This window comes from Rhinolophus sinicus, chromosome 14, assembly GCF_057876585.1.
Source record: "Rhinolophus sinicus isolate RSI-liver-muscle chromosome 14, RSI-T2T, whole genome shotgun sequence".
NCBI lineage: Eukaryota > Metazoa > Chordata > Mammalia > Chiroptera > Rhinolophidae > Rhinolophus > Rhinolophus sinicus.
In genome coordinates this window covers 175181399-175207320 of record NC_142514.1, presented here as the reverse complement: position 1 = coordinate 175207320, position 25922 = coordinate 175181399, and the positions used below count along the sequence as shown (strand labels likewise).

General features: G+C 39.0%; 1 protein-coding gene across 2 annotated transcripts in view; it reads right to left on the bottom strand.

The window, feature by feature from the left end:
* Positions 1-25922, bottom strand: part of CSTPP1 (centriolar satellite-associated tubulin polyglutamylase complex regulator 1) — a 157052-nt gene that overhangs the window by 98530 nt on the left and 32600 nt on the right. For both annotated transcript variants that reach the window (XM_019743595.3, XM_019743594.3), the window contains exon 2: positions 24056-24158. In XM_019743595.3, the coding sequence (XP_019599154.2) occupies positions 24056-24158 (103 nt within the window). The remainder of the gene's footprint in view (positions 1-24055; positions 24159-25922) is intronic.

Genomic DNA, 25922 nt, shown 5'->3' with positions numbered 1-25922 from the left:
ATCTGAAATTTCTTCTTCTCACTGTGAGAAATCTGGCTCTCATTCTCCATAATATACTTTTACTTATTTGCTCATTCCTAAAACGTACAACAATTGCTCACCCATGCCTCTGTGAAAAAGCAGACTCACCTAATTACAGTTCAATACTTTAGAGTTTTGTTTTCAGCCTGAGGAGGGTATACAGCCCAAATACTGTGTTCAGAAGTTACTTAATCTCCCCAGTTCCCTTCAGTACATAAGTGAAGATGTCTGCTTCACTTATTTCTGTATGTATTCAATTTTAGGGCCCCTCATTCTCGCTGATTATATATATATATATATATATATATATATATATGGATATATATATATATATATCTTGCCTATGTGAAATATTAATATAGTTCCAAAAGTAAGTGTCACTTTCGCCTGCCCCCCCTTCTATCTTTTCATTCGATTTCCAACAATGCCCTGTAGCTAATGAAATTCATTGGTCTCTGGTTTATTCTTCACGTGTGCATTTTTTTCTCACATGAACAGATACTTGCATATATTTTTATTTCCCCATCTTTCTTATACAAAAGGTAGCATAATGAAGATATTCTTTTTTCCAATTCATAGGGATCTGATGATTTTTTTTTTTAAGCTGTCATGAATAAGAAGTTCAGGAAATCTCTTTGGATCCTCTGGCCACAAGAGAACCAGAGACATCAAAATGAAAATTTCTTTGTGAATGATATATATCTTAAAAAGGTATACTTTATTAAAATGAAATGGCCTGAGTACAAGTATCTCCTAAATTGATTTTAACAAGAAAACAATTAAATTCCATATTATTCCCATTTTTAGCTTAATATTTAATTACCTCTGCAGTAATATATCAAGAAAATGCAGCAGGATCTGTGTTAAATCATTAAAAATTAATGATTTAATAATGAGACATTTGTAAATATGTTAAGCTAGTGTGTGTTCTTGATACAATTTCATTTTCTCATTTAACAGCTATTGCTTTTTATTCAGAAAAAGTCATACAGAATTCTATTTAAGTAGTATTTGTTTTCTCCTGAAAACTAAAGATGTAAGTTTTAAGAATTCATTTATGGTGTCAATTCCACATAAACATCTTAGTTTTGGATACTGAATCGGAAAAAGCCAGAATTTATTTAAATTACTTTGGTGAAGTGGCCAGTAACTCAAGGACTACCAAGGATAGAATTAAATATAAATGTAATAATAATAGATCTATAACATAGTCACTCACATTCCACATGTAAAAGTAATAAAGAGCAAAAGGACCAATTAAACTATTACAGCTCATTCTCAATGAGCCAAGAGGCAAACGTTCAAAGCTCCTACAACACTCCGTGTCTTCCCAGATACTCCTTGCTCTTACTCAAACTGGAAATGGCCTGTGAGCCTTGACCCACATGATTAAATTTGACTGTCACAGTTTAGAGTCTTCTTAGGCCATTCTTTTATCTCCTTTTTTTCTTTCTAAAAACCAGAACAGCTCATTAGAGCAGATTTCTTCTATTAGGATTGGGGATTTCTTCTGCTATTTTGAGATGAGCTTTATTTGCAAGAAATCCTAAACAGATCTACCGGAGAAAAATATGAGAACACATCACATCCAATTATGTAGCACAAACTGGCCATACCAAGGTGATATGAACACAGAATATGGACTAGCTTCTGAAAAATAAATAAGATCAAAGATCCAAAACACCTTAGAAAGAATCATGTTTTAAAGTAACCTTTTGTTGCTTCTATAAGCAGAAGGAAAAAAGCATTTTGTGTAGGAGGGCAAAGAAAAGAAAAACTTTTGTGGCATATTTCCCACTAAGGAATTGGCAAAATTGGCAGACTGGAGTTTTGTTTTGCAAAATGTCACCAAACTCTAAAGATATGTTCCTGTGGCATGATTTGGTCCCCTGAACTAATGATCCCTGGATTTGTTCCCTCTGTCCTTGTAAAATTCAGATGAAGCCTAAAGCCCATAAATGATTTCTTTCCATTGCCTATCTGCAACAGAATGTGGCAATGCTAACTTGATGAGAGAAATCAGCAGAGTATGTCAGCTCGGTCTCCGCTGCAGAACTCCGAAGTACTTTAGACAGCACACTTGAACAAAAGTCGCCTCACACCGATTTCTTGCTTATAGTGCTACAAAGAAGCTTCTGCACAAAAGTTTAATGCTGAATTTCTAAGAACTAACTCTCTACTGGGCGGTTATGTATTGTTCAAACATACAACACACCTAATACAGTTAAAAGCCAGTGAACAATATGATCCTGTTTCCAAGGAGAAATGTGACAGTGTGGCTTTAACAGATGGTACATTTCAAATAAGGTTCTGTCCATAGATATGCATCAGGTGAATGGATCGTAGGTCTCTGTTGGCCAGGAAGAAATAAGTGACAGCAGTATAGAAAACAGAAATCTGCCACACTGCAGGGGGGTGCTCAAATCCTCTTCATCTTCTCATTCCCAGTACTGGCTAAATTAGAAGTTGAATATCCAAGATCTTTGGCTTCTAAAAAAAAAAAAAAAAAAAAAAAAAAAAATCCCAAATTTAGGAAGAAATCCAACAAGAACTAATCTACCTTCAGTCACTCTCTAGGGATAGGTGGACCAATTTGTGAAAACTGAGTTGTCACTGTGGTGAAGAACGAGGTTCATAATTTCTGCAACAGCAAAACAACTTCATCAGAAGCTTATCGGTTCACTCTAATGCCTTAAGCACTGGCATTTCATACCAAGATTTTTTTCTGCCTGATTTTTCCTATCCTCAGTAGCAGAAGTAGTTTTCAGACCATGACATCAGTGAGATCCTATTTTACTGCATTTTGAAGAGAAAACTCATGAGACAGTCTTATGGGCCCGAGAGCTGTGCAAAGCTTCTGCAGTGATAAGTATAAGCAATGCTGAATTTTCCTTCCTTGGCTACTGCACCAAGTGCTCTTCTGTCATCAAACCCCAGCAAGAATCTTCTTAAAGCACTTGTCCCACCCTGGGCCGATGCTAAGGGGATAGGAGAGTGTTTCCAGGAAGGATGATCTCCAAGCAAATTCTCCCCAAAAAAGGCTAAGTCGAGGACTTAGTTCTTTCACGCTGCTTCCTGAAAGTAAACTGCTTTCCATTGGATCTCTGTTTATAATTCAGTTAGGCCCCCTGCCAGAGTTAAAAATGTTTCAAACTCCTTTTTCAAGACTTCGAACTTCAAAACGCATTGCTCAAGGCTTGGCATGCTATGGTAAACTCCCAATTGCATATCAGCTCCTTCTTCGCTGAGTATCAGTGGAGATGCAAGATGATTCATTCACATCTGCTTACCTCTTGCAATTTTAAGTGTAAAGAAACATCTCTCCTACAAGGTTGTTTACTCCATACCAATAGAAAAAAGCATGGGAAAATCAATGTGCAGAGCACTAGGGGAAGATTATTACATACATACCTTTTATAGCATGGTAGAAATTTACACTTATAAAAAGACAGTGTAGCAATGTAGAAAATGTTTTTCACACACTATACAAAAGCAGGAAACAAAATTGCACGTACATTATAATTTTAACTGCATCAAAGTAGGTTTGCATAAGGAAAATGATTAACAATTTAAGATAATTACATTTACTAATTGTATGAGGGCTGTTGGCTTATAATTTCTTTCTTTCTCTCTTCCAAATAGTCTGCAATGTTATTACTGTATGCTAAATTTTTGTAATAAAGTTTCTTTTTAAAACAGCACTTACCATAAATCTCTCATTTGTCTCATTCCTACAAAGCCTCTAAATAGCGCTCTCTCGATAACAGAACTTCCAGGAGCTTGCCTAATTTCACTTGAAATCCAGAGTAATCGTGTTTTCACGGTTTCTCTGGGGAAACATCACTAGCCTTACAGAGAATAATTTCTAGACAAAGAATGTTCCTCTTTCGAATGTTGCAATATTTCTATTATATCTCATCGCCTGCTACATGTTACATACATCTCACAATCTTTCTTCCTGGTCTCTAACCCTGTCATCTGTTGTTTCTTTCTCCTCAGCTCTATCTTTCCACCTCCACGTCTGTTTTGTTAACGGGCTCACTCGTCTGTACTATTTTCCTCTACCGAAGCTGAGTTGAGTGTTGCAGGTGAGGTTCCTTTCGTCATCTGCAGACAGAACCTGCCATTCCTTCCCTGCAATGTGATTCTCTACCTTCAGACCTCAGAAACTTTGTTTTACTGCCAGATCACATATCATATTCTCCTCTGCTTTCTTGTCAGCTTTCTTCATTAGCTTTTTCAACTCAATACTAATTTCCTTCTGGGTTTTTCCCACCCATTGCATATCTGTGCTTTGTACAGCACCAAACAACATTTTCAGGTAAATTCTATTCCATTTCCTACCTACAACTATAGCTTTTAGGTCCTTGTACGTCATCCTTTATTCTCACTAGAATCCCCAAAATGTTCCCATTAGTATCACCTGCAGATTTCACTGAAAACACAACACTATTTTTATGGATCCCTTAAATGTTACAAATCCTTCTTCCATACCACCCAACTCAAGAACTGGAGGTATTACATTTATCAACTCTCTCATTTCAAAGTCCAGCGAGTAATTCTCAAACCACCATCCTTTGTTCTTGTTCAAGATGTTATGAATTAGGTTGAAAAAAAAAAAAAAGCTTTATATAAATGCTTTAGTCGTAGGCCAAGTCTTCTTGGATTTGATCTTAATTCAAAATGATGATAAAATTGAAGGGTGGATGCAGGATTTGGTCTCTTAGAGCCACACGCATCACACTTGCGGCTGCTGATTTCATGCTCTTCTTTGTGGCTATCATCTTATCATGCCTTGTGTTATACCACTACCATCGTTTCCAAAGTCACTTTTTTTTTTTTTTTTTTGCTATTTTTTGTTTTGTCTCCAAGCTGGTCTCATTTTTTAGAAAATAAACACATTTTCTTTCAGTTGCCAAGTATACCTACCTTTGAAAGCTATGGGTAAATTATGTATATTCTTAAAATACTCATTCTCCTCACTTTAGTTGAAAGCTATTTTATGTTGTTTTACCCTTCTAAGTTTAAGTACATTAGTTAGAACTCCTAAAATAAAAGAGCTCAGGCATATATGATTAAAGTAGTCTAATGCTTCAGTAGTCTATGATGGAAAAAAAGTCTTGATACCTTTATAAAAATCCCTTTTAGTTTTATTAACTCATCAGATTTCTATGTCACTTCGATCTATTTTATTTCCACCAAAAAATTTTATTTCTAAAGATATAAGAGGATTGGGGGATCACTTCGTAAATTATATAAATGTCTAACCACTAAAACTAATATCGAATGTCAACTGTAATTGAAAAATAAAATTTTAAAAAGATAGAAAAGAACTCTAGATAGTAGGCGGAATCTCACATCAAACTTTTGTGAACAGATGAGACTCTAACGTGTTATTTGGTTACAGATCTGAGAGAAAGAGATGTCACGCCATGAAGTTTCTGAAGATCCTCGTTTAGTTGCTCCAGGAAGTCTTAAAGGAAGAACATAAAACTTTAACAAGGAACTTCCCTATTCTCTGAACACCTGGTTGTCAGGTGAAGTCTTGAATTCATTCACACAAAACATTCTCTGTGACATAAATTCTTTTAATGTTGATTTATTTTAGAATATGAGCACTCTCTCATTCTCTCCTGGGTGTCATTTCACCAACTACTAATCTCCTAAGGACCAGAGGACATGTCTCAATATTCTTTTGTGATTGACTGAAAATCATAAACCAGCTAAAGACGACAGAACTTAAATGAAGTTCTGTACTGAAAACTCACGTTTCCTACCAAACCTTTAAAATTTTACTTTAAAAAATGTTTTTTAAAAAAAGTAACATAAACAATCATTTGAACACAAACTTGTATCTTAGAAAGTAAGATACTGGTAGAATTACCATATGATCCAGCAATTCCATTTCTGAGTATACAGTCAAAACAAACGACAGTAGGGATGTAGATAGTATTTGTATACTTGTGGTCATGGCAGCATTATTCACAATAGCCGAAAGGTGGAAACAATCGCAGTGGCATCGACAGAAGAATGGGTAAATGAAATGTGATATATGCATACAACGAAATATTATCAAGCCTCAAAAAAGAAGGAAATTCTGATATATGCTACACCAGGGATGAACCTTGAAGAAATTATGCTCAATAAAATAAGCCTGTCACAAAAAGACAAATATTATATGATTCCACTTATCTGAGGTAGCAGTCAAAGTCAGAGAGATAAAATAGAACGGTGGTTATTAGGGGCTAGGATGGAGAGGGAATGGGGAGTTAGTGTTTAATGGGAACAGAGTTTCAGTTTGGGAAGACAAAAAGGTTCTAGAGTTGGATGGTGGTGATGGCTGCAGAACAGTATGAATAAACTTAATGCCATAGAACTGTACACTTAAAAATGGTTAGAATGGCCCATTTTATGTTAGGTATATTTTACCACAATAAAAATTAAAGCAAGTAAGATACTGGTGTCAAATGCCCAGTATGTGTATTTATAGAAGTGCCTGATGGAATGAGCAATTGGCGGTTATAATGAAACATTTTTTACAGTGGTTCTTAAGTAAGAATGACTACAGCCTTGCTACTGCAAGTATGGGCCAAAGAGAGCAGCATTGGTGTCACTTAGAAACCTGTTAGAAAGCGGAATGTCAGGCCCCGTCCCTGACCTGAATCTGCTCCTGCAGCTTAACAAGAGGCCCAGGTGGTTCACATGCCCATTAAAGTGTGAGAAACACGAGTCTGGGGCATACCTGCCCAGCTCCCCACTTTGGGCTAGAACTGAACCACTTTGTGCCTCAATTATTTCTTTTATTTCTGTAAAACGGTTGTAATAGGAATGCTTACAACCTAAGGTTGCCAAAGAGTAAGTGTGACGATCATGGTAGTATAATGCTTGCACACTCAGCAATGATTGGCTATTATTATTACTTTGCTGTGCAGAAAATCTGTGAAAGTTGATTTCCGGGACTTTCCTAAAAATAGTAGACTTTGGAAGTCTATATTTTCCAGAGGATAAGAACACTGCCTGGCTTTAAGAGATAATTATTTTAAAAAGGATACATGGCAGATAATAGTTTTGGCAAAGTATGAAGAAATGGAAATACTTTCTTCAGAAGACCCAAATACGGTAGAGTAGAGGTGTCAAATTCACTCACAATGGGGCAATTTTTCTCTTGTTAGAGGAGGACCAGACTAATATTATTTACAAAGTATAAATGGAATGGAAGCAGCTTCTCATGAGACAATGTCATATTTTTAAGACATTAGGGAGAGGGGGGCAAGTGGTATGTTTTTCATGCGTCTGAAATCCCCATATGGGATATAACCTTTCAGCTGAACTACCAGAAGGATATTTGACTTCTGTGATAAAGGACCAAATATTTGTCTGAGGGAGCAAGTTGGAAGGGACCGAAATACTAACAAGTGGGGAGACAAATAGGACAGACAACTACACAGGCACCCGTGAACTGCTACCACCTGGGCCACAGCTCTCAGAAGATGTTGAGTTCCTAACCTAATTTCTCTGGCAGAAGAGCTTTTCTAGCCCCAGAAAAAACTTTTGGAGACAGAGAGGATTAAAAAGAATAATAATATTGTTAAGAAGAGAGGTTGCTGGGCTTGTACTTTACTCTCTGGAATCCCTTTATCTTTCTTGAGAGCCCCCCAGATCTCTTTTATTCTAGGTCAGTAATTTAACACTCTCAGCTCTCAATTCAAAGCCTGTAATGACCTTGCTGTGCTGAATTATTAGCCCAGGATATAGAAAGAGAGAGAGAGGGAGGGAAAAAAACACTAAAAACAACAGAGGCCTTTTGATCAGTGCACCAAACTGCTGTTCGCTGTAACTCAAGCTGCCCATTCTTATATGGCAGGAATTAAGGACTCCCCCTGCCAGGCAGGACCCTATTAAAAGACAATAGCTGTTTGAAAAGGGTAAGCAAGTTGATATGGATATAATAGGCCACATATGGGGGCCCCTTTCTACTCCGAAATAAAGCTCCTTCTTAAGGGTTGTGAGCTGGGAAATCCAGTATTCAGTAAGGCAGGAGGAGGAGGTATAATAGAAGAGAGTGGGTAGCCATGCAGAAATGCTTGAAGGTGCTTCAGGAGAAAAGGAGGGGGCTTTGGGGAGCCTGCAGAGATGAGCATTGATCACTGAGCATAGAGGCTCTCAGAATGGCCAGGTGCGAGGTTTTTAGGGCCAACGATGACAAAGATTTGGCTGGAACCAATACAGGTGTTAGTTTCTCTAATGGGTTAAAAACAACAACAACAAAACAAGCAGCAAAGTAGCAAGCTCTTGCCAGGAATGATGCAGCTGGCAAAAGGTAATCCCTTCTGCCTTGTTTTAAAAAACATCCTAAACTCCAGATGAATGCCATCTAGTGCCACTAAATATTGCTCTCTCTAGGATGAGACAAAAACAAAACAAAACAAAAAGCCCTGCAAAACAGACAGTGGACCGCAAACAATTGCCTCTTGCCTACACTCAGATGCAGAGAGGCAGCCATAGGACACAGGACTTCTCACTCTATTAGCTAAGCCATGTTTACTAGTTAACCCATGTTTGCTTATTTATCACCAAACATTCTGCCCATCAGAGCTTTTGGAGGCTCTTAAATCCACAACAGAATTTCCCAACCACTGTTTTAGCTACTTGATATGTTACAAAACAAGGAATGATTTAAAAATGATTCAAGGTATTTAAATAGATTAATCTAGTTGTTTATGACTAAATTCTGAATTCCCAGATTCCTAAGCAAAAATATCAGAAAGATATTTTTCTTTCCTCCACCATCCTTTGCTAATTGCCAGATGAGCAGCTCTCCAATTCCCATCCACTGCAGTTAATGGGCTAGCTTGATGGAATTCACAACTAAAGAAAAACAACAACGGATCTTTAACACTTGCCTGTTCTGCTGAGTGGTCAACAGGACACAAAACCGATCGTTAGCAAATTAAAGGTTTTGCAGATTAAAGAGAAGATCTGGATTCCCAAGAAAAATAATTTTCATCACCACTAGGCCTAAGACTCCAAGAGAAACATTATTTCTACAGAAAGTTATTAGAGATAATTGTTTCCATAAAATATTGCAATTCTAGACTCCTCTCCAGTATGCAGGCACTGTTTCATTTCAGTTGGTGTCATCATGCAGTAAGGGAGGGATGAGAAATGAAGAGCAAAGGAGAGAGCACCAAATACCACGCTTATTCCCCACTGTGCCTTAGCGTATGGGGACCATATTTGCAAAAGTTCAAATCGGGGCTTATAGTCTAAAAAGGTTTTATATGGTGTGTAGATGTGATGAATGGCATAAAGATTTTATATACGTATATAAGTACGATTGGGTATGTTTAAAGGCCATATTAATCATTAATATTAAATGCCATATTATTTGATAAATCTGAAAAGATATACAGCCTATGTAATCTGAAAAATAAAATTCATTAAACAGAACAGCATGTGCGGTATGATACCATTTATATAAAACTACATATCCATGGGTGTGTATGTAAGTAGGCAAGATGTTTGAAAGAACCGGAAGGAAGAAAATATTGAAGAAAATTCCTCAGAACGGAAAGGCATCGGTTCCCAGATTGAAAGGATCCTTAAAAGCCTAGCATAATGAATGAATACAGATGTACACCAAGGCACATCACTGTAAAACAATTAGGCCCTAACTTTTACAGGGGGCATGGCAAGATCACTTTGTAGAAGAGCACGCAGGACAGGAGATATTGGTGCAGCTATCTCTGGAAAATATAATCTGTCCCAGTTGCCCTCTGGCCACAACAATTTACATTCCTCCCAAATGCAAAACACACCCTGCTCCCTAGAGTCTCAAAGTCGAATTCCATTTCAGCATCAACCCAAACTCCAGGATCTTGTCGTATAAATCAAGTCCAGATACAAATGATGTTCCTCAAATGCAATTTCTTGGGTACAGCTCCTCAAGTATGGTTCCTCTGTCTGACCACCTGTCAACTGAAGAGACAAGTTACATGCTCCCACATACCCAGCATGTACAACAGTGATACAGGGATAGGATAACCACAATAGATTTCCGTTCCAAACAGGGAGAATAGGCGGCAATATCGTAATCGTGGGTCCACCACAATTCTGAAGTCCACCCAGGCCCGTGACTTATTTCCTTGATTTGGGCCCAGTACCTCTCCCTGCTTATGATTTTCCATGGCTTTTGCCAGTGTACTCTGGGCTTTGGGTTCCATCTTCTGAACCATCCTTTCAATTCCATAAAACACAGCCTCAGTCTGTGGCTGAGTAGCTTTCTCAGCTTGCTTCCTGCCCATAGAAGAAGTCTGAGGGTCCAAAATCCACATTTTGTTTTGTATTATCTCTGTCCTCTTTGGTCCAAGCTGGTGGTGTTTCCACCCATACAATTCTCTTAAAAAAGCTATACCCACACATCTCTTTGAGAGAGGCCCTTTCCTATTTGAGCTCCCTCTGCGGCTGCTGCGGGATAACACCCTTAAGATCCTTAGGCCACCTTGAAATCTTTCTGAGGTCTTAACAAAGGGTTCATCTTTCCCCTAAGACCACATTTCCCTGATAGCACCCTGGATTTGATCTTTGTCCTCAGAAACTTTCTTACTTCGAGTACTTTTTGCTGGTTGGAAAAACTGTCCTGAGCTATCTACATTTCCCCTAAATTCTACTAGAAAACAAAACAGTTCATCTCTCTCGCATTTCACTGTAGGCAGCTAAAAAAAGAGAAGCAGCCCAGAAATCTCCACAGCTAGATCATCACGTTCACTAGGTACATTCCCTATTTTTCACATTACTAAAGGTGACAGTATTGCCAGACTTGGTCATTACCTAACAAGGGTCCTCTTACCTCCAGTTTCCAATAACATTTTCCTCACTCTCTCTTTTTTTTTTAAAGACTTTATTGGGGAAGGGGACCAGGACGTTATTGGGGAACAGTGTGTACTTCCAGGCCTTTTTTCCAAGTCAAGTTGTTGTCCTTTCAATCTTTGTTGCAGAGGGTGCCGTTCAGCTTCAAGTTGTTGTCCTTTCAGTCTTAGTTGTGGAGGGTGCAGCTCACCTCCAGGTCCAGTTGCCGGTACTAGTGGCGCAGCCCACCATCCCTTGGGGGAGTCGAACCGGCAACCTTGTGGTTGAGAGGACGCATTCTAACCAACTGAGCCATCTGGGAGCTCAGCGGCAGCTCAGCTCAAGGTGCCGTGTTCAATCTTAGTTGCAGGGGGCGCTGCCCACCATCCCTTGCGGGACTCGAGGAATCAAACTGACAACCTTGTGGTTGAGAGCCCACTGGCCCATGTGGGAATCGAACCGGAAGCCTTCGGAGTTAGGAGCATGGAGCTCTAACCGCCTGAGCCACCGGGCCAGCCCCTCACTCTCTTTTAAGCCTTCATTGATGGGCTTCCTAGAGGCCCATCAGACTTCCACTAATAGTCTCTTCAAGGTCCTTTCGGTTTCTGCCTGCTGCCTTGTCTTAAACCAATGACACTGCAACAACTATTCCCAGTAACACATTTTGTGCTGGTCATCTATTGATGCATAACAAACCACACCAAACTTAGAGGCATTAAAAAAAACACACAACAATTTTATTATGCTCCTGGATTCAGTGGGTCAGGAATTATAGAGTGCAGCCAAGATGGCTTGTCTCTACTTCATGGTAACTGGGCCCTGAATTGGGAAGACTCGAACGGCTGGGGCTGACTCAAATGGCTGGAGATGGAATCATCTGGAGCTTCTTCCCTCACATGTCAGGCAGCTAGACAGGGACACTTGAAGAGCAGGCTTGTGGCTGAGCTTCTTATCACACGGGATCTGGTTAGTAAGAGGGGTTGTTTGAAAAGTGAGTTCCCAGAGATCAAAACAGAATCTACATGGCCTTTTGTGACCTAGCCTTGAAAGTCACACAGTGTTACTTCTATCATATTCATATTTAAGCAGAGAGGACACAGATCTCATTTCTCAAAGGCAGGAGTGTCAAAGAAGATGGTGCCCTGTTTTAAAACCACTACACCAAAAACAAAGAAGAAAGAAGACAGGGAGTCCCAAGGTTAATGGTGAAAGTCTGCAGACCGAATTGTTAGGTAACTGCTATACAGCAGGCATAGAGATAAAACAACATAAAGCAGATCAGAAGATTCGGGAGAAGCTTCAAATATGAATGTACTTTCTTTGGTCAGAGTCCTTGCGGTTAACAGATAATTCACGTAAAAAGGGTAGCTGAGGAAAGTTTTAAAAAGAGCTTACAGAGGCAGGGACAAGGTTCAGTGAGAGTGGACTTCCTTAGGGCTAGGAACAGTCAGCAACTGTTCTTACCCCTGGGCCTGAAGAGCCAAGTGGAGGGAGTGGTTTCTTTAATCTAGAAAGAGGAGGGGCCATCCAAAGTGAGCTGTCACCTCCCGAAGAGGAACAGAGCCAACATGGACTCACAGCAAACTGGCAGGGAGAGAAACAAGAGAATTCGTACCCCAATCTCACTCTCTTTTTGCCCTTCAATCCCCTGCCAATACTTCCCACTGGCTTTGACCCAAATGGAAGCCACAGGGCAAGGGAATCTAGGGATTAACGTCCCTGCAGATCAGCCCTCCAGAGTAGAGAAATGCAGAGAGTGGATGTACATGGGCAAATGGAAAAGAAATAGCACAGTACTGGAGGGAAATTTATTCAATTAGGTAGAGTTTGGAGATAAATTGGTGATACGTTTATAGGAAATTAATCAAGCAAGAAAAAAAAAGGCAATCCCAGGGGTGAGAAGGTTGTGCAACATAGTACGGTGCCAGCAGTGTTTATATAGTTATAAAATATAAACACTGAATATGCATATAACCAAAATCTTGACATAAATATATTAGGAAGTTGGGGGATAACTAACAGTATATATGTGTGGTAAAATTTGTTAAAGGGAATTAGATTTACCTCTTAGATAGTGGGAAGTCAATAGATAAAGCCTGAAAATTGAAAAAAAAATCATGAAGTAGCAACATGAGCAAGTAATTTAGAGATCTAGAAATAAATACCAAACAAATCACTCGATGGGAGTTGAAAGTGGTTACCTCTGAGGAATGGGAAACTACATTGAGAGTTGGGGCAATGTTATTTTTAAAAACAATTCTATAGAACTATTAATATTTTACCCTTTAAACTGTATGCATGTATACATTTGACTTTAAAAAATAAATCAGGAAAAGAATACTCAGCTTAGAGGGTCACCTGCTCTGTGACACCTTCCCTGGCCCCTCACACTTAATTAAGATAGTCTTATTCTTAGCACCTTGAATTCTAGTTAGCTCAAATCACTAGTAATTCAACTACTGGCTAATTTTAATGTAAGTACTCTCAAGGTAGGGACCATGCCTTATGAACGATTGTTTCCCCAGCATCTGTCATAAACCTAAGCATACAAGGGACATGTAAGAAATATTTCCCGAATTCAATGATCTCGGTCAACAGCACCAACATCCTACCAGTAACACAGGGTAGAAAACCCTATGTTCTATGACCAAACTAGCTTTCTAATGCTTCACTTATTTATCTTCCTGACCTCTATTACTTCACTGTTACAGACCGAATATTTGTGTCCCCCTCAAAATTCCTATGTTGAAACCTAATCCCCATGTGAGAGTAGGTACCTTTGGGAGGTGGTTAGGTCATGAATGTGGAGCCATCGCGAATGGGATTAGGGCCCTTATAAAGGAGGCCCAGGGGGAGGTCCCTTGCCTCTTCCACCATATGAATGAATATATAGTGAAAAGAGCTGTCTGTAAAACAGGAAGTGAGTCTCAACAGATGCAGAACCTGCCAGAGCCTTGATCTTGAACTTCCAGGTTCCAGAACTGTGAGAAATAAATTTCTGTTGTGTATAAGCCACCTAGTCTATGATAGTGGTAATCATAATCATGTGGGAATCGAACTGGCAGCCTTCGGAGTCAGGAGCATGGAGCTCTAACCGCTTGAGCCACTGGGCCGGCCCTAAAACTATTTTTTGAAAAATAAAGTATTTAAAAAAATAAACAAAGCACATTTAAACTACACAGGATTTTCACAATAAACCACAGAAAGTAAAGCTAGTTAAGATGCTCTTTGCTTCTGGGAATAAGAAGAAGAAAGAAAACCACTGTGGGGGGCAAGACTAAGAGAAGTATGAGAAACACTAGTCAACAAATCCTAAGGTTTCTTCAAACTAACTTTCAATCATTCATCGTTCTCCCCAGCTTGGAATTTCTTTTTCATTCTTTTGTATTTATAACAGACTGATTAAAAGTTCCACAGTAAGATACAAAACAAAAACAAAACAATAATTGGAATTAAGAACTCAATAGATGGGTTTACTAGCAAATTAGACATAAATGAAAAGAGAATTAGTGAACTGGAAAATAGGATTAAAAAAGATATCCAGAATGAAGTATAAATTTTAAAAAATGATGAAAAATGCAGAAAAGTGCATAAGAGACAGAGGATGCCATGAAAATATTTATGTAGTTAGAATCTCAGGAGTGAAAAGAGTGGAACAAACGTAAAATTGAAAAGCTAAAAACAGAGAACTTTATAAAACTAAGGAAAGACATCAAGTTTCAGGTTCAAGAGCACTAATCCCAAATAGTTTAAATATAAAGAAAAGCAAACCAAGGCACATCATAGTAAAACCACCAAAAACCAAAGACCAAGAAGAAATATCCAAAAAAGTAGCCAGAGATAAAGAAGAAATTGGTTTCAAAGGTGTAAGAATAAGACTCATAGCTGACTTCTTAATAGAAACAGTGAAAACCAGAAGATAATGGAATGGTATATTCTAAGTGCTAAAAGAAAATAACTGCCAACCTATAATTTATACAAAAAAAAGCTGCCCTTCCTAAATGAAGGTAGAAATTCAAATAAGGTTTATAGTTAATAGTTTTCAATTAATAAGTTCCTGATTTTCATAATTATACTATGGTTACAGACGATGTTAACATTAGTGGAAGCTGGGGAAAGGGATACAGGAACTCTATTATTTTTTCAACTTTTTTGTAAATCTAAACTTACTACAAGAGGAAAAAGGGTGAAATATAGTTCAAAATGAAAGCTAAGTTCAGAATGGAAGCTCCATGAAGGTTGGCGTTTCTTGTCTGTTTTGTTCACTGCTGTATCCCCTAGTGTCTAGAACAGTGACACAAAGGCACTCAGTAAATATTTGTTGAATGAACAAACAACAGTAGTGGTACCTATCATTTATTCAACACTTAGTTTACCTTAGATAGGATGCTAAGTACTTTACATTCATTATCTCATTCAATCCTTCCAACAACCATATAACATGAAATTTTCTAGTTTAGATATGAGTCTTCTTATTTTATAGATGCGCCTAAGCAACCTGCACAAGATCACATAATAGTAAGTATCAGCCCCTCAAACACGGATCTGACTCCAAAGTCTGTGTTCTTAATCACTATGCTATAGTGTTTTCATGTCACATAAAAACACTTCTTTTTTGCTTATCCAAATTCTACTCACCTTTCCAGGTTGCATTAGTCAGTGTTATTCAGAACCAACTGCGTGTGTGTGTGTGTGTGTGTGTGTGTGTAGTGTATTTAGCTTACGTGACTATGGAATTGGCTCATGTGATTATGGAGGCCAAGAAGTTCCACAATTGCCATCTGCAATCTGGAGAACCAAGAAAGTTGACAGTATAATTCGATCCAAGTTGGAAGGCCTAATAGCCAGGGGAGCCAGTGGTATAAGTCCCTGTCCTAACCCAAAGGCCCAAGCATGGCCTAAATTCTCATCCGAGTTCCAAGGCCCAAAAACCAGGGGAGCCGATGACTCAGGGCAAGAGAAAAGGGATATCCCAGCTCAAGCAAAAAGAGCAAACTCACCCTTCCTCCACATTTTTGTTCCAGTCAGGCCCGCCAGGAATTGGATGATGCCCACCCACACTGGTAAGGGCAATCTTCTTTACTCAACCAACCCAAACGATAATCTCTTCTGAAAACACCCTTACAGACAGACCCAGAAATGGTTTACCAGCTACCTCTGCACTCATTTGCCTGGTCAAATTGACACATAAAATTAACTATCACATAGGTTAAGACAAACTACGGTACGAGGCCTTATTTAACTACTCTAATACCCATATTTCTCCTGACTCTCAGAGCACAAGTTAACGCCATTATATAAGGTTTTAAATTGTTTTCGAATTGTCTGTTAATAAGCATTATCTCCAAAATCAGATTACATCCCCTTATAGGCAAGTGACCCTATCTTCTATCCCTACTGATACAGGCCACATCTGAAGCTCTGTAATGATACCTGATATTGTAGTGAAGGGATGAAGAAAAATATTTAGTTGAAAAAACCATGCAAGGAACAGGGTTTGGGGAAGCTTTAGAGATCAGGCCTCTATGTTTTAAGATTCTAAACATTAAATTTGACTCGGAGAAACACTACCTTAAAAAGGTGGTTTTCACATAAAATTTTCTACAATTTGGACATAGCAGTACGGTTCTGTTGGTGAACCCCCCTTGAGAGGGCGTATATGTTGCACAGAAGGTGAAGTATGAGAGTGCAGATGGACAATTACCCCCACACATGTAAACTGTAGCTCGTGTGGTGTCAATATACTCGCTCTGCCCGGAACCGCCTGTGTAACATTCTCTCTTTGGGCTCTGTGGTTCCTCAGTACATTCCAACTGTTTGGAGGCGGGAGCTTGGCTCGGCAAGCATAGATAAACAGCTTCCTGGAGCAGGCTGCCAGTGTGCGGAGCGATGACCTCAGCAGGGTCTGCTTTTCATTACCCTGAACACATCACTGTACCACTGGAGCTAAGAGCAGAACAATACAAGTTAGCTGGACTTGACTGACTCAGGTCTCCCATTACACCTTGAATTTTTTAATGCTGGCAGCCAGAGGGAAGAGGGTAGAGACAGGACTTGAGAAAATGGCGTAGAGGTGGGGTGGGAAAGATAGAAAAAATTTCTTAGGCTAGTCTCCGAATGAACTAAATGATGAGTAGAGTCGCTAACAACAAATGGCTAATAGTCATGCAGGAAAATCATCAAATGCTTTTACTCTCCAAAAAAATTTACCAAAAAATGCAAGGTAAGCAAAAGGTCCTACAGAAAACAAGAGAGACTAAACCATCCTCAGGATCTTCAACTGTGATACCATTTAAAGAGAAAGGAGAGGACGACTATCACGTTCTACTGTAAGAGATCCATGAAGTAGGACAGAAGCAAAAACCCCAGGACACTGGAGCTCCAGAGGAATGAAACATAATGACAATGAACTGTATCTGGCCAGACATTTACCCAGGTCATTTCACTTGATCTGCACAATGCTTGAGATAGGTGTTATCAGCCCTCGCGTGATCTTAACTTGGAAAATAGAACATAAGGACATTAACAAGGATAATTGTTGGTAATGTTAATTAATGACAAAGGGATGAATTCAAAACTGCTTCTAGGTCCACCCGGGAAGCAGTATTACCTACGGCTGCAGCCCCAGAACTCAGCGATCCTGGATCAACATGTCCTAAAATAAATGTACGTGCTCATGACATTTTCTGGTAAGATAGTTTCCACTCTGCTGATCAGAACTGCATCTGATAGTTGAAGAAAGGAATCACAGTTATGGCCTCAGACAGGAAATTAGTTGAACATGACCCCTCTTGAGGGATACTGAGAAACAATTTGTTTTGTGGGGAAGTCATTGACTGTAAAGATGCACCTGCCATGGGGCTGGAAGCGAAGAGACAGACAAACATCTTAGCAAATCATCATCACAGAGAGAAGCTTCATTTGACTTTCATTTCACTTTTCTTAGGAAGAAGAGCCTTTGTGTGGCTGCCAAAATCCTAACTGTTCCTCCTCCTTCCCCTCGATCCCCTCCACCCCCATCCCAGTTCATTAAAACCTTCTGGTTAGAGGTGCCAGATTGTGTCATTCTTTCCTGCTTTTGTGCCAGGTCTGTGCCGCCAGCACCAGAGAGCGAGAGTTCGGAGCAAATCATGGAAGAAATTTAAAGCGCTGATGAATTTAAATTGTTCTATTGTTGGTGAAGTGAAGTTTCTTAACTTCTGATGAGCTTTGTACATGACTCATAGCACTACTGACATGTTAACTCAGCTTGGTGTGTGTGATTGTCAGAGGAATGCTCAGGATTGTGAGAGTGGTAGTATGAGCACCTGGCTTAGACCAAGTAAAGATTCTTTGTATTATTTATAGATTAAAATAAATCAAGGAATTTCTCCAAGGGAAAATATTTTAGTGTGGAGAATTGTACCTAAAGTTTATACTAGCTAGCTATAAAAGCAGCTCCCATGAAAAGAGAAATAATATCACTGGGTCTTGAGAATACTTCAGCCAAGGCTGGAGTTCCTACATTTCCTTATTGAATGGTTTCACAACAGCTAAGTTTCTCTTAACGCGTAGAAGGGAGGGAGCGGGGAAGTAAAGTCTTTCCTGACAGGGAGAATCTGGGCCCAATTATTACTTCCATAACCTTTGACTCTGACTTCTAAATGAGTCAGGGGACCAGTGGGCTGTGAAATGGCTTCCTCAGTTAGCGGGTCAAGTGCTGCTCGATGGTTTCCTGTAATCAAAACATGAAGGTAATGAAGAAGAGAGATGGATTCTAAGCAAATAGCAGCTTCTTATATCCTCAATGAACCTAGAGTTTTAAGTTTCAAAATAGATTTTGGTGACTCCAAACTCATCACTATTTCTCCCTGGAGTCCTTCATGCTATAGGATAGCTGTGGTACAGAGAAAAGAACAAGAATGCTCTATAGATTTCACAAATGACAGCTTAACAGAAGAGCCTGGGCCAATAACAGTGAGGAATAGGATTGCTTTAGCTCAAGGCAAAATCTATTCCTGGCTATTATCTGAGTCTGTGAGAATCCAGATGCTGACAATGAGAAATGGATAATTTTCTGTTACAATGTGTCAACTCTAGCTAAGAACTGAACTATGAAAAAAAGATGGGGTGGGGGGGCTGGGAGAAGCATTACCCCCTTTGAAGAAGTCTATAATAGGATTAGTCACCATTACTTCAGCACACCACATTTTGGCTCAATTTGACAACAATACGTAGGGAAAACATAGAGCAGAAATGGCCCAGAAAAGACTCAAGTCCATCCCTCGTTCAAAGCTACGAGCCTAGAAGTCAGTGGTTTGTTCTGATCGTTTCTTGTTGCTCCAAGTCTCCATTACTCTGTTACCACGGGCACGAGAAGAACCCCAAAACAACATTACTTAAACACTAGATGGTAGATAATTCTTTAAAAATCTGCCAACTTTAGAACTGAAAGTTTACGCCCTGATTGCTCTGGATTACTTAGAAGTGGGTCATCTTTTCATAGGGCTTAGAGCACCTGTTCAAAAAAAGAATAAAACATATTTTATAATCATGGATTGATTTTCACTAGAGTTATATTTTAAGTAATTTAAGAATATACACTATTGGAATATCCTTTTTCCTCTAAGAGTGAATTAATGAACTTCACATTTCATAGATTTATTCTAATCAAAACAATAAAAAAGGAGTTTGATGCTGGTACTTTTTACAATAAGAGGATATAAAAAAGGTATACAACTTCCTAACTGAATTCTGATGATTAATATATATCAGAATGGACTTTTCTAAAACTGACAACGATTTCCATATCCATATTTATATTATACGAGTATATTAAATAACACAAATAATTTTATGACAGTATTTTATTACTTTCACTTATTACATATGAGCAATGCATGAGAGAGGCCAATTATCTGTAAGGTGGCTTTCTGTGACCACCACCTATTAAGCGTATTCCCTTTTTTGGACCCAGAAAGCCTAGGTAACAAAGATGGACAAAGAAAGGTGAGTCACCTGAGCTGAGATTACCTGGTGGCTCTGTGATGGAATAAAACAGCCATTCCATGGGATACGCCCTCAGTGCCCCTCCTCCAAGAGGACCTCCTGGACATCCTATACATCCCATTATCCTAGTTATTTTCTTGTTATTTATCTTTTACAGTTATCAGCTATGGAACCTTTGGAATGTTACTTTTCTGGGCCTGAATTTCCTAATGTGCAAAATGAAGATAACACTAACACCCCACCTCACAGTATAGTGAACTTAAATGAGCTAATACATGTTATATGCTTATAACAGCGCCTAGCACATAGCAAGTATTGATTAATGGTTAGCCATTGTCATCAACATCAGTTTACTTGCTTACTGACTATCTCCCTCACGAAAACTTTAGGTCCATGAGGATCATTTCCTTAGTTGTCTTGTTCATCACTGTATTGCTATTGCCTAGTACACATTGGCATATAGTAGGGGCCCAAAAATAATTACCGAATGAATGCTGTCTTTTATTCTCACAGATCCTTAAAATAAACTTCCACCAATGAAGGTAATTTGTCTACTTGTGACCAAAACAGTCATCACGAAAACCTCCCCAAGAAGCTAAAATCATCATTTAAAAAAAAAAAAAAACAAGACACTGGATCATAAGAAAGAGCCCTCCTGGGCCCACCAACCGAGACCACAGAGTATGATTCTTTTCTATATTAGTAAGTGGAGGTCTGGCTCCCTGATGCCACAGTGCTCTAACTACCAATTTAGCCTGCAAAAAATGGTTCCCAATTCTGATAGGAATTCTCAGATTTCAGCCTGTTTTTCTCTTGTCATTATTTTCCAATGTCTTAAAAAAACCACATTTCTCATTTTATCTTTACCACAAAACCTGGTCACACTCTGCTGTGGTTTCTAAGTTACAGCTACTCTCGCCTCCTTTTCTTGGACGTACTTCTTCAGAGGTCCTGACCCAGTGCTGACACTTGGTCTATTCTTAGAGTGGCACCTCTAAATAGTAATTCCTTTTACCTTCCACTGGTTGAAAGACAACATTCAGAGGTAGAGGTTGCATACAACATAAAAGAAAATCCTCTGGGATTTAGAATCTTTCTTTCAAGAGTGTCCAGAGGAATATGATCTAACGAGCTCTCAGTCTTGCAGACATACCTACACAGTACAGCTCAGCTACTCATGTTTTCAAGCTTATCCACATTTGCTGAAACAATCGTGGATTTGTTGGAAAACATCAACAACCAAGGAGTGACAGCCTAGGTGAGAAGGCAAGCAGACCCAGAGGAGACAATCAGCAGAAAAGCCTTCCAAAAACAATTTCGAAGAGTACTTTTATTACTGTTTAAAGGTAAATCACCCATTATTAAATGTATGAAAATCTCAAGGTGTGAACTTGAAACTGAGAGAAGGAAGTGCAAAGTTAACATCTTTTTTAAAATGCTTTCTATTGTTTAGAACCAATGCCAATTGTACCCTGCCCCCGACCCCCCAAAAGGGCCAATACTAAACATTTAAATGGCAATGGACTGAAGTCACCAGACAAAGCTACGTGTTAAACTTTGTGGAGCATAGTTATAAGGGAAAACTCAAAGAATGTAGAAAGTATAGCTAGAAGAGACCTTAGAATATTACCTGGTTAGGCCCCCAGCAACATTAGGCAGTACAGTGAGTTGGAGGCAGCAGACAATCCTGCTTTTATAATGCTGCAGACGAGGCTTGATTCCTACTAACTCTGTCACTGATTATCCTGTGAACGTAAAGAAGCTAATTTAATCTTCCTAAATCTCAGTTTCCTCATCTATAAGATGGAAATAATAATGGCACCTACTTCAAAGAATTACAGTGCTTGAGACATAGTATGACTTTAATAAAAAAACGTTTATTATAAAATATAATTTACTGGGCGGCCAGATGGCTCAGTTGGTTAGAGCACAAGCTCTTAACAACAAGGTTGCCAGTTCGATTCCCACATGGGCCAGTGAGCTGTGCCCTCCACAACTAGATTGAAAACAACTTGACTTGGAGCTGAGCTGCACACCCATTATTATCATGTAAGACTTTATTATACCCATTTCATAGATGAGGTAACTGAAGCCCAGAAAATTTCAGAAATTCACCCAAGATTCTAGAGTGAGGACGTACAGGAATAAGGATCTCTTTTTCTTGTGCCCTTTTTACTTCATTGTTTCCATGAATCAATACAACAAGGAGGCCTGAGCAAGAAGGCTTTTCTCACTAGATAAATAAAATTCGCAAAGTAAAATTGGAAGCCTCTAACATTCAGGTCTTGTCTATAAAATACTACTTCTCATTCCATTATAAATCCACATCTTTCAAATCTTTTTTTTTTTTTTTAAGGATTTTTGGAGCTTTGATGCTACTTCACTTCTCAAAATAACTTGCTTGTACGGTATCATAGAGTTATGGAAGTGTCAGGTACATGCCGTTCACATGCATTATGTAATTTTTAGTTTCCTGCGGACAAGAAACAGATCACTTGGCAACTAGACCTCTATCAGGGCTGTGGAAAATCTGAAGTTTTTCCCAACAGTGTATTGGTAGATAAAAGCTACAGTCAATAGCACTCTGAAACAGCTATAAGTCTTACCATTGACTCTTTTGAGTTCAGTATCAGTTACAGAGACCAGTGGGGTTCACTTTTGAGTACTACCCACATGGTAAACAGCCTCTTAAGTGGCAGAATATAGAGCTTTATCAAAAAGGATCAACCAAAAAGAGAAAAAAACAAGAGATATTCTTTATTATTACCAAGATCAAAAATAAGAATATAATACACAATAACTTACAACACAGATACAGCTGTAGATTCAACAAACATTTGCCTCACATCTATTATATGGTCAGCATTGTGCCGAGCACTGGAATACAAAGATGAAGAAGAAATGATGCCTTCCCTCAAGAACCAGGGAAAAGACTTTGAAAGGCGCTGGGTGGGTAAGGAGCAAAATGAAAAGAGCCAGGAAGAAGCAGTGCCCCAGAAGAATCCTATTTCGCTTGGCAAGGAGCCTCGTGAGTGCTGGTACAGATTAAATGGCCTAGAAACTTAACCCCTGGGCTTGTCAGTTCTGCAAAAGCGAGGCTATTCAAGCTCAGGCTTTATTCCCTGCCCACCTCATTTGCTTCAGCCCACACCATGAGAACGAGTGGTACTGCTTTCTCTACTTCATTCTCTTTTAGAAGACTGGAAGAAGGGACCAGCTCTGCTCCTGGAAAACCTGTTTTTCCCAGAAACTGGAAATTCCAATCCATAAGAAATCTAGATTTTTATTTGCAAAACCTATAGCTTAGCAAAAGAGCTAGAGAGTCAAGAATTCCCCTAACAGCAACCCAAGGTTAGGATATTAGCATAGTTGTCTGATCTCTAAGAAACCTCTGGAGAATAGAAAGGAAAAAAATCTGTTTTCAAGGAGGATGGACTTGAGTTCATGATTCACCTTAAACAGAAGCCTGTTAAGAGGCTACTCTTCCTTTCTTAGAATGCTCCCAATAAACTACAACAAAAGAAAAGAGAATCCAAATGATCATATAAATATGCAATGGCATATCGGTAATAAAAATAATGCTTTGTATTCCTCTGCAAATCCTTTCATTAGGACCAAAGTACTTTAAAGTGATTATCTGATTCAGCCTAAAAACAGTTCTGTAATAATGTTAAAAAAGGAGTAATTATTTTGACTTTTACACAGTTCAAGCACACTTTACAAAGAAGTACAACCCTTGAAAGATCTAATTTATGAAGGATGTCCTGCCTCTAGAAATACTCTGAAATCATTAAGTGACTGACACGGCCTGCTGTAGAAAGAAAACTGCAGAGGGACGTCATCCTAAACATTTCAATGCAAAAAGCTAGCCATGAAAAACACAGGCTAAAGATACGCTAACTAAAGGAAAGCAGAGTGGATAGTTTGAGTAACATAAAAAGTTAAAAATTGTAAGAGGGACCTAAAGAAACAGATACAAGCAGATGCTGAGTTTCTGTAGTCATGACCTTCTTACTGGACAAAACAAGCTGCTCCAAAGGCATGTTCCAAAGCATGTTTGGGCAACCCCGGACCAATCTGCCCAAACTGAGCATTCACTGCCGTACATAATCAGCCCTGTCCTGCTCTAGTCTTCGTGTACCTGCTTCCAAGTACCTCCTCTGGGCTCGATCTACTGGCAGAGCGTTCACGTACTTACTATTCGGTGAAGAACCTGGCAATGCCATATTGGCTAATATCTTCCTTATTCTCTAGCAACTGGCACACTGCATCCTCCATGTACGTGAGGACATGTCGCTGAGCTGAAAAAAAAAAAAAAAAAGAAAGTGAGAGACACGGAAATAAAAGTTCTCCCAATCCCAGTAGGAGGCCATGAAAGTGAATCCAGGTGTTGGCTCTCCCTGGGAAGTAGACTGGAATAGGCAACCAGATTGGCCCTCACGGAGCTATGTTCTCAAAGGATACAATGGGAGATGATGCGGAACGTGACTTACTGCCATCTGATTGGCTGTTAGTATTCACATCAGCCCTTCACACTTCATTTCAGTGACGAGGGAGAGCTGAAGAGGAGCTCTAGCACCATGTAGCAGATATGCCCGGAATGTCTTTCCTTCCCACTGCCTTCTACTCTCTTCCACTTCTGAACATCTCAGAAACTTATCCCAGGGAACAGTGATTCCATGCCGAAAGCATAAATGATCTTGATGGCAAAGAAAACTCAATTCTCTAATTTAAAAAAGTCACTGAAAAGTTTAACGATCATGAAAATGTCGGTACTGGTATTATAAGTTATTAACCTTGGAAAATAACAAGACCATGAAATCTGTGTGGCTTGATTTATCAGAAATTATGTTTTCTGTGTTTGTTGTGACGGGTCAATGTGTGAATTGATCATGGGTTTATAAGAAAGGGTGTGAACAGTAGAATTAGAACTGGGTTTGAATCATAGCTCTCTTTGGTAGCTTAATCTTGGATAGTTATTTAATATACACCTGTTTGTTTTCTTATCAAGTGTGGAAAGAAACATAATTTAACTCCTTCTCAAAATATGGTCAATCAACCTGTTGATCTGAATCTCCTGAAACACCTTGTTAAATGCAGATTTACAATCTGGTACCATCCCAGACTTGGTGACCTTCAATCTCTAACTGGAACCCAGTGATTTTTAACAAGTACCCTTGTACTTCTTCTGTACCCTGAAGTTTAAGAACCACTGATTAAGAACTTGGGTTCTGGAGTTCAGAGACACCTAAGCTCCATTTTCAGCCCTACCGATTCCTAACTGGGTGACCTTGAGCAAAGAACTCTCCAAGCCCATTTCCTCACTATCAAATGTGGATAATCATACTATTAGGGTTCATAATAATAATACTATTAGTACCTACATCATAGGGTTATAAGAATTAAATAAGGTAACACATGTGAAACACCACAGTGCCTGCTTGCTTGATGATATATTTTCTTAAAAGCCTATCTCAAAGGGCGATTGAGGGTTTACTTCAGGAAACAACATAGGCCAGAGATTCTGATATAGCCAGTTTGTTCCTTCTCCCTGAATTTTATCTTCAGGTATGACAATGGTATCTTGGCGCACTTCACAGAGGAACTTGCAATTCAGTGTTTCCATTTACCGTCCAAAACATTTTTAAGAGAACAAAAGAACCCACAACTTTCTTTTGGAACAGTGAGAACAAAAAAACCCAAAAGCAATGAATATCCCGACAAAAAGCAATTCCACGAGTTGCTGCCAAGATGGACAAATGCATCTTTCATAGTTTTGTCCCTGAAGAAAATATGGAGTAATTACCTAAAATTAATGAGTGTTTCAAAAAATAATTCCTGAAGTCCTGGTGGTCCAGTAAAACTTACAAAGCAAATAAGTTTCTCTACCCAAGCTGAACTCAAGAGTCTTCATTTGACAATGGTGACCTAAGGTCCCACCACGTTTGCACCCGCCTCAAGTCCAGATGAATGATACGTTTACATTCTGTTACTTATTCTATCGATAACAACCAACTATTCAAAGCTAACAACCATCAATCACTGCAAACATTCTCCAGCCCCCC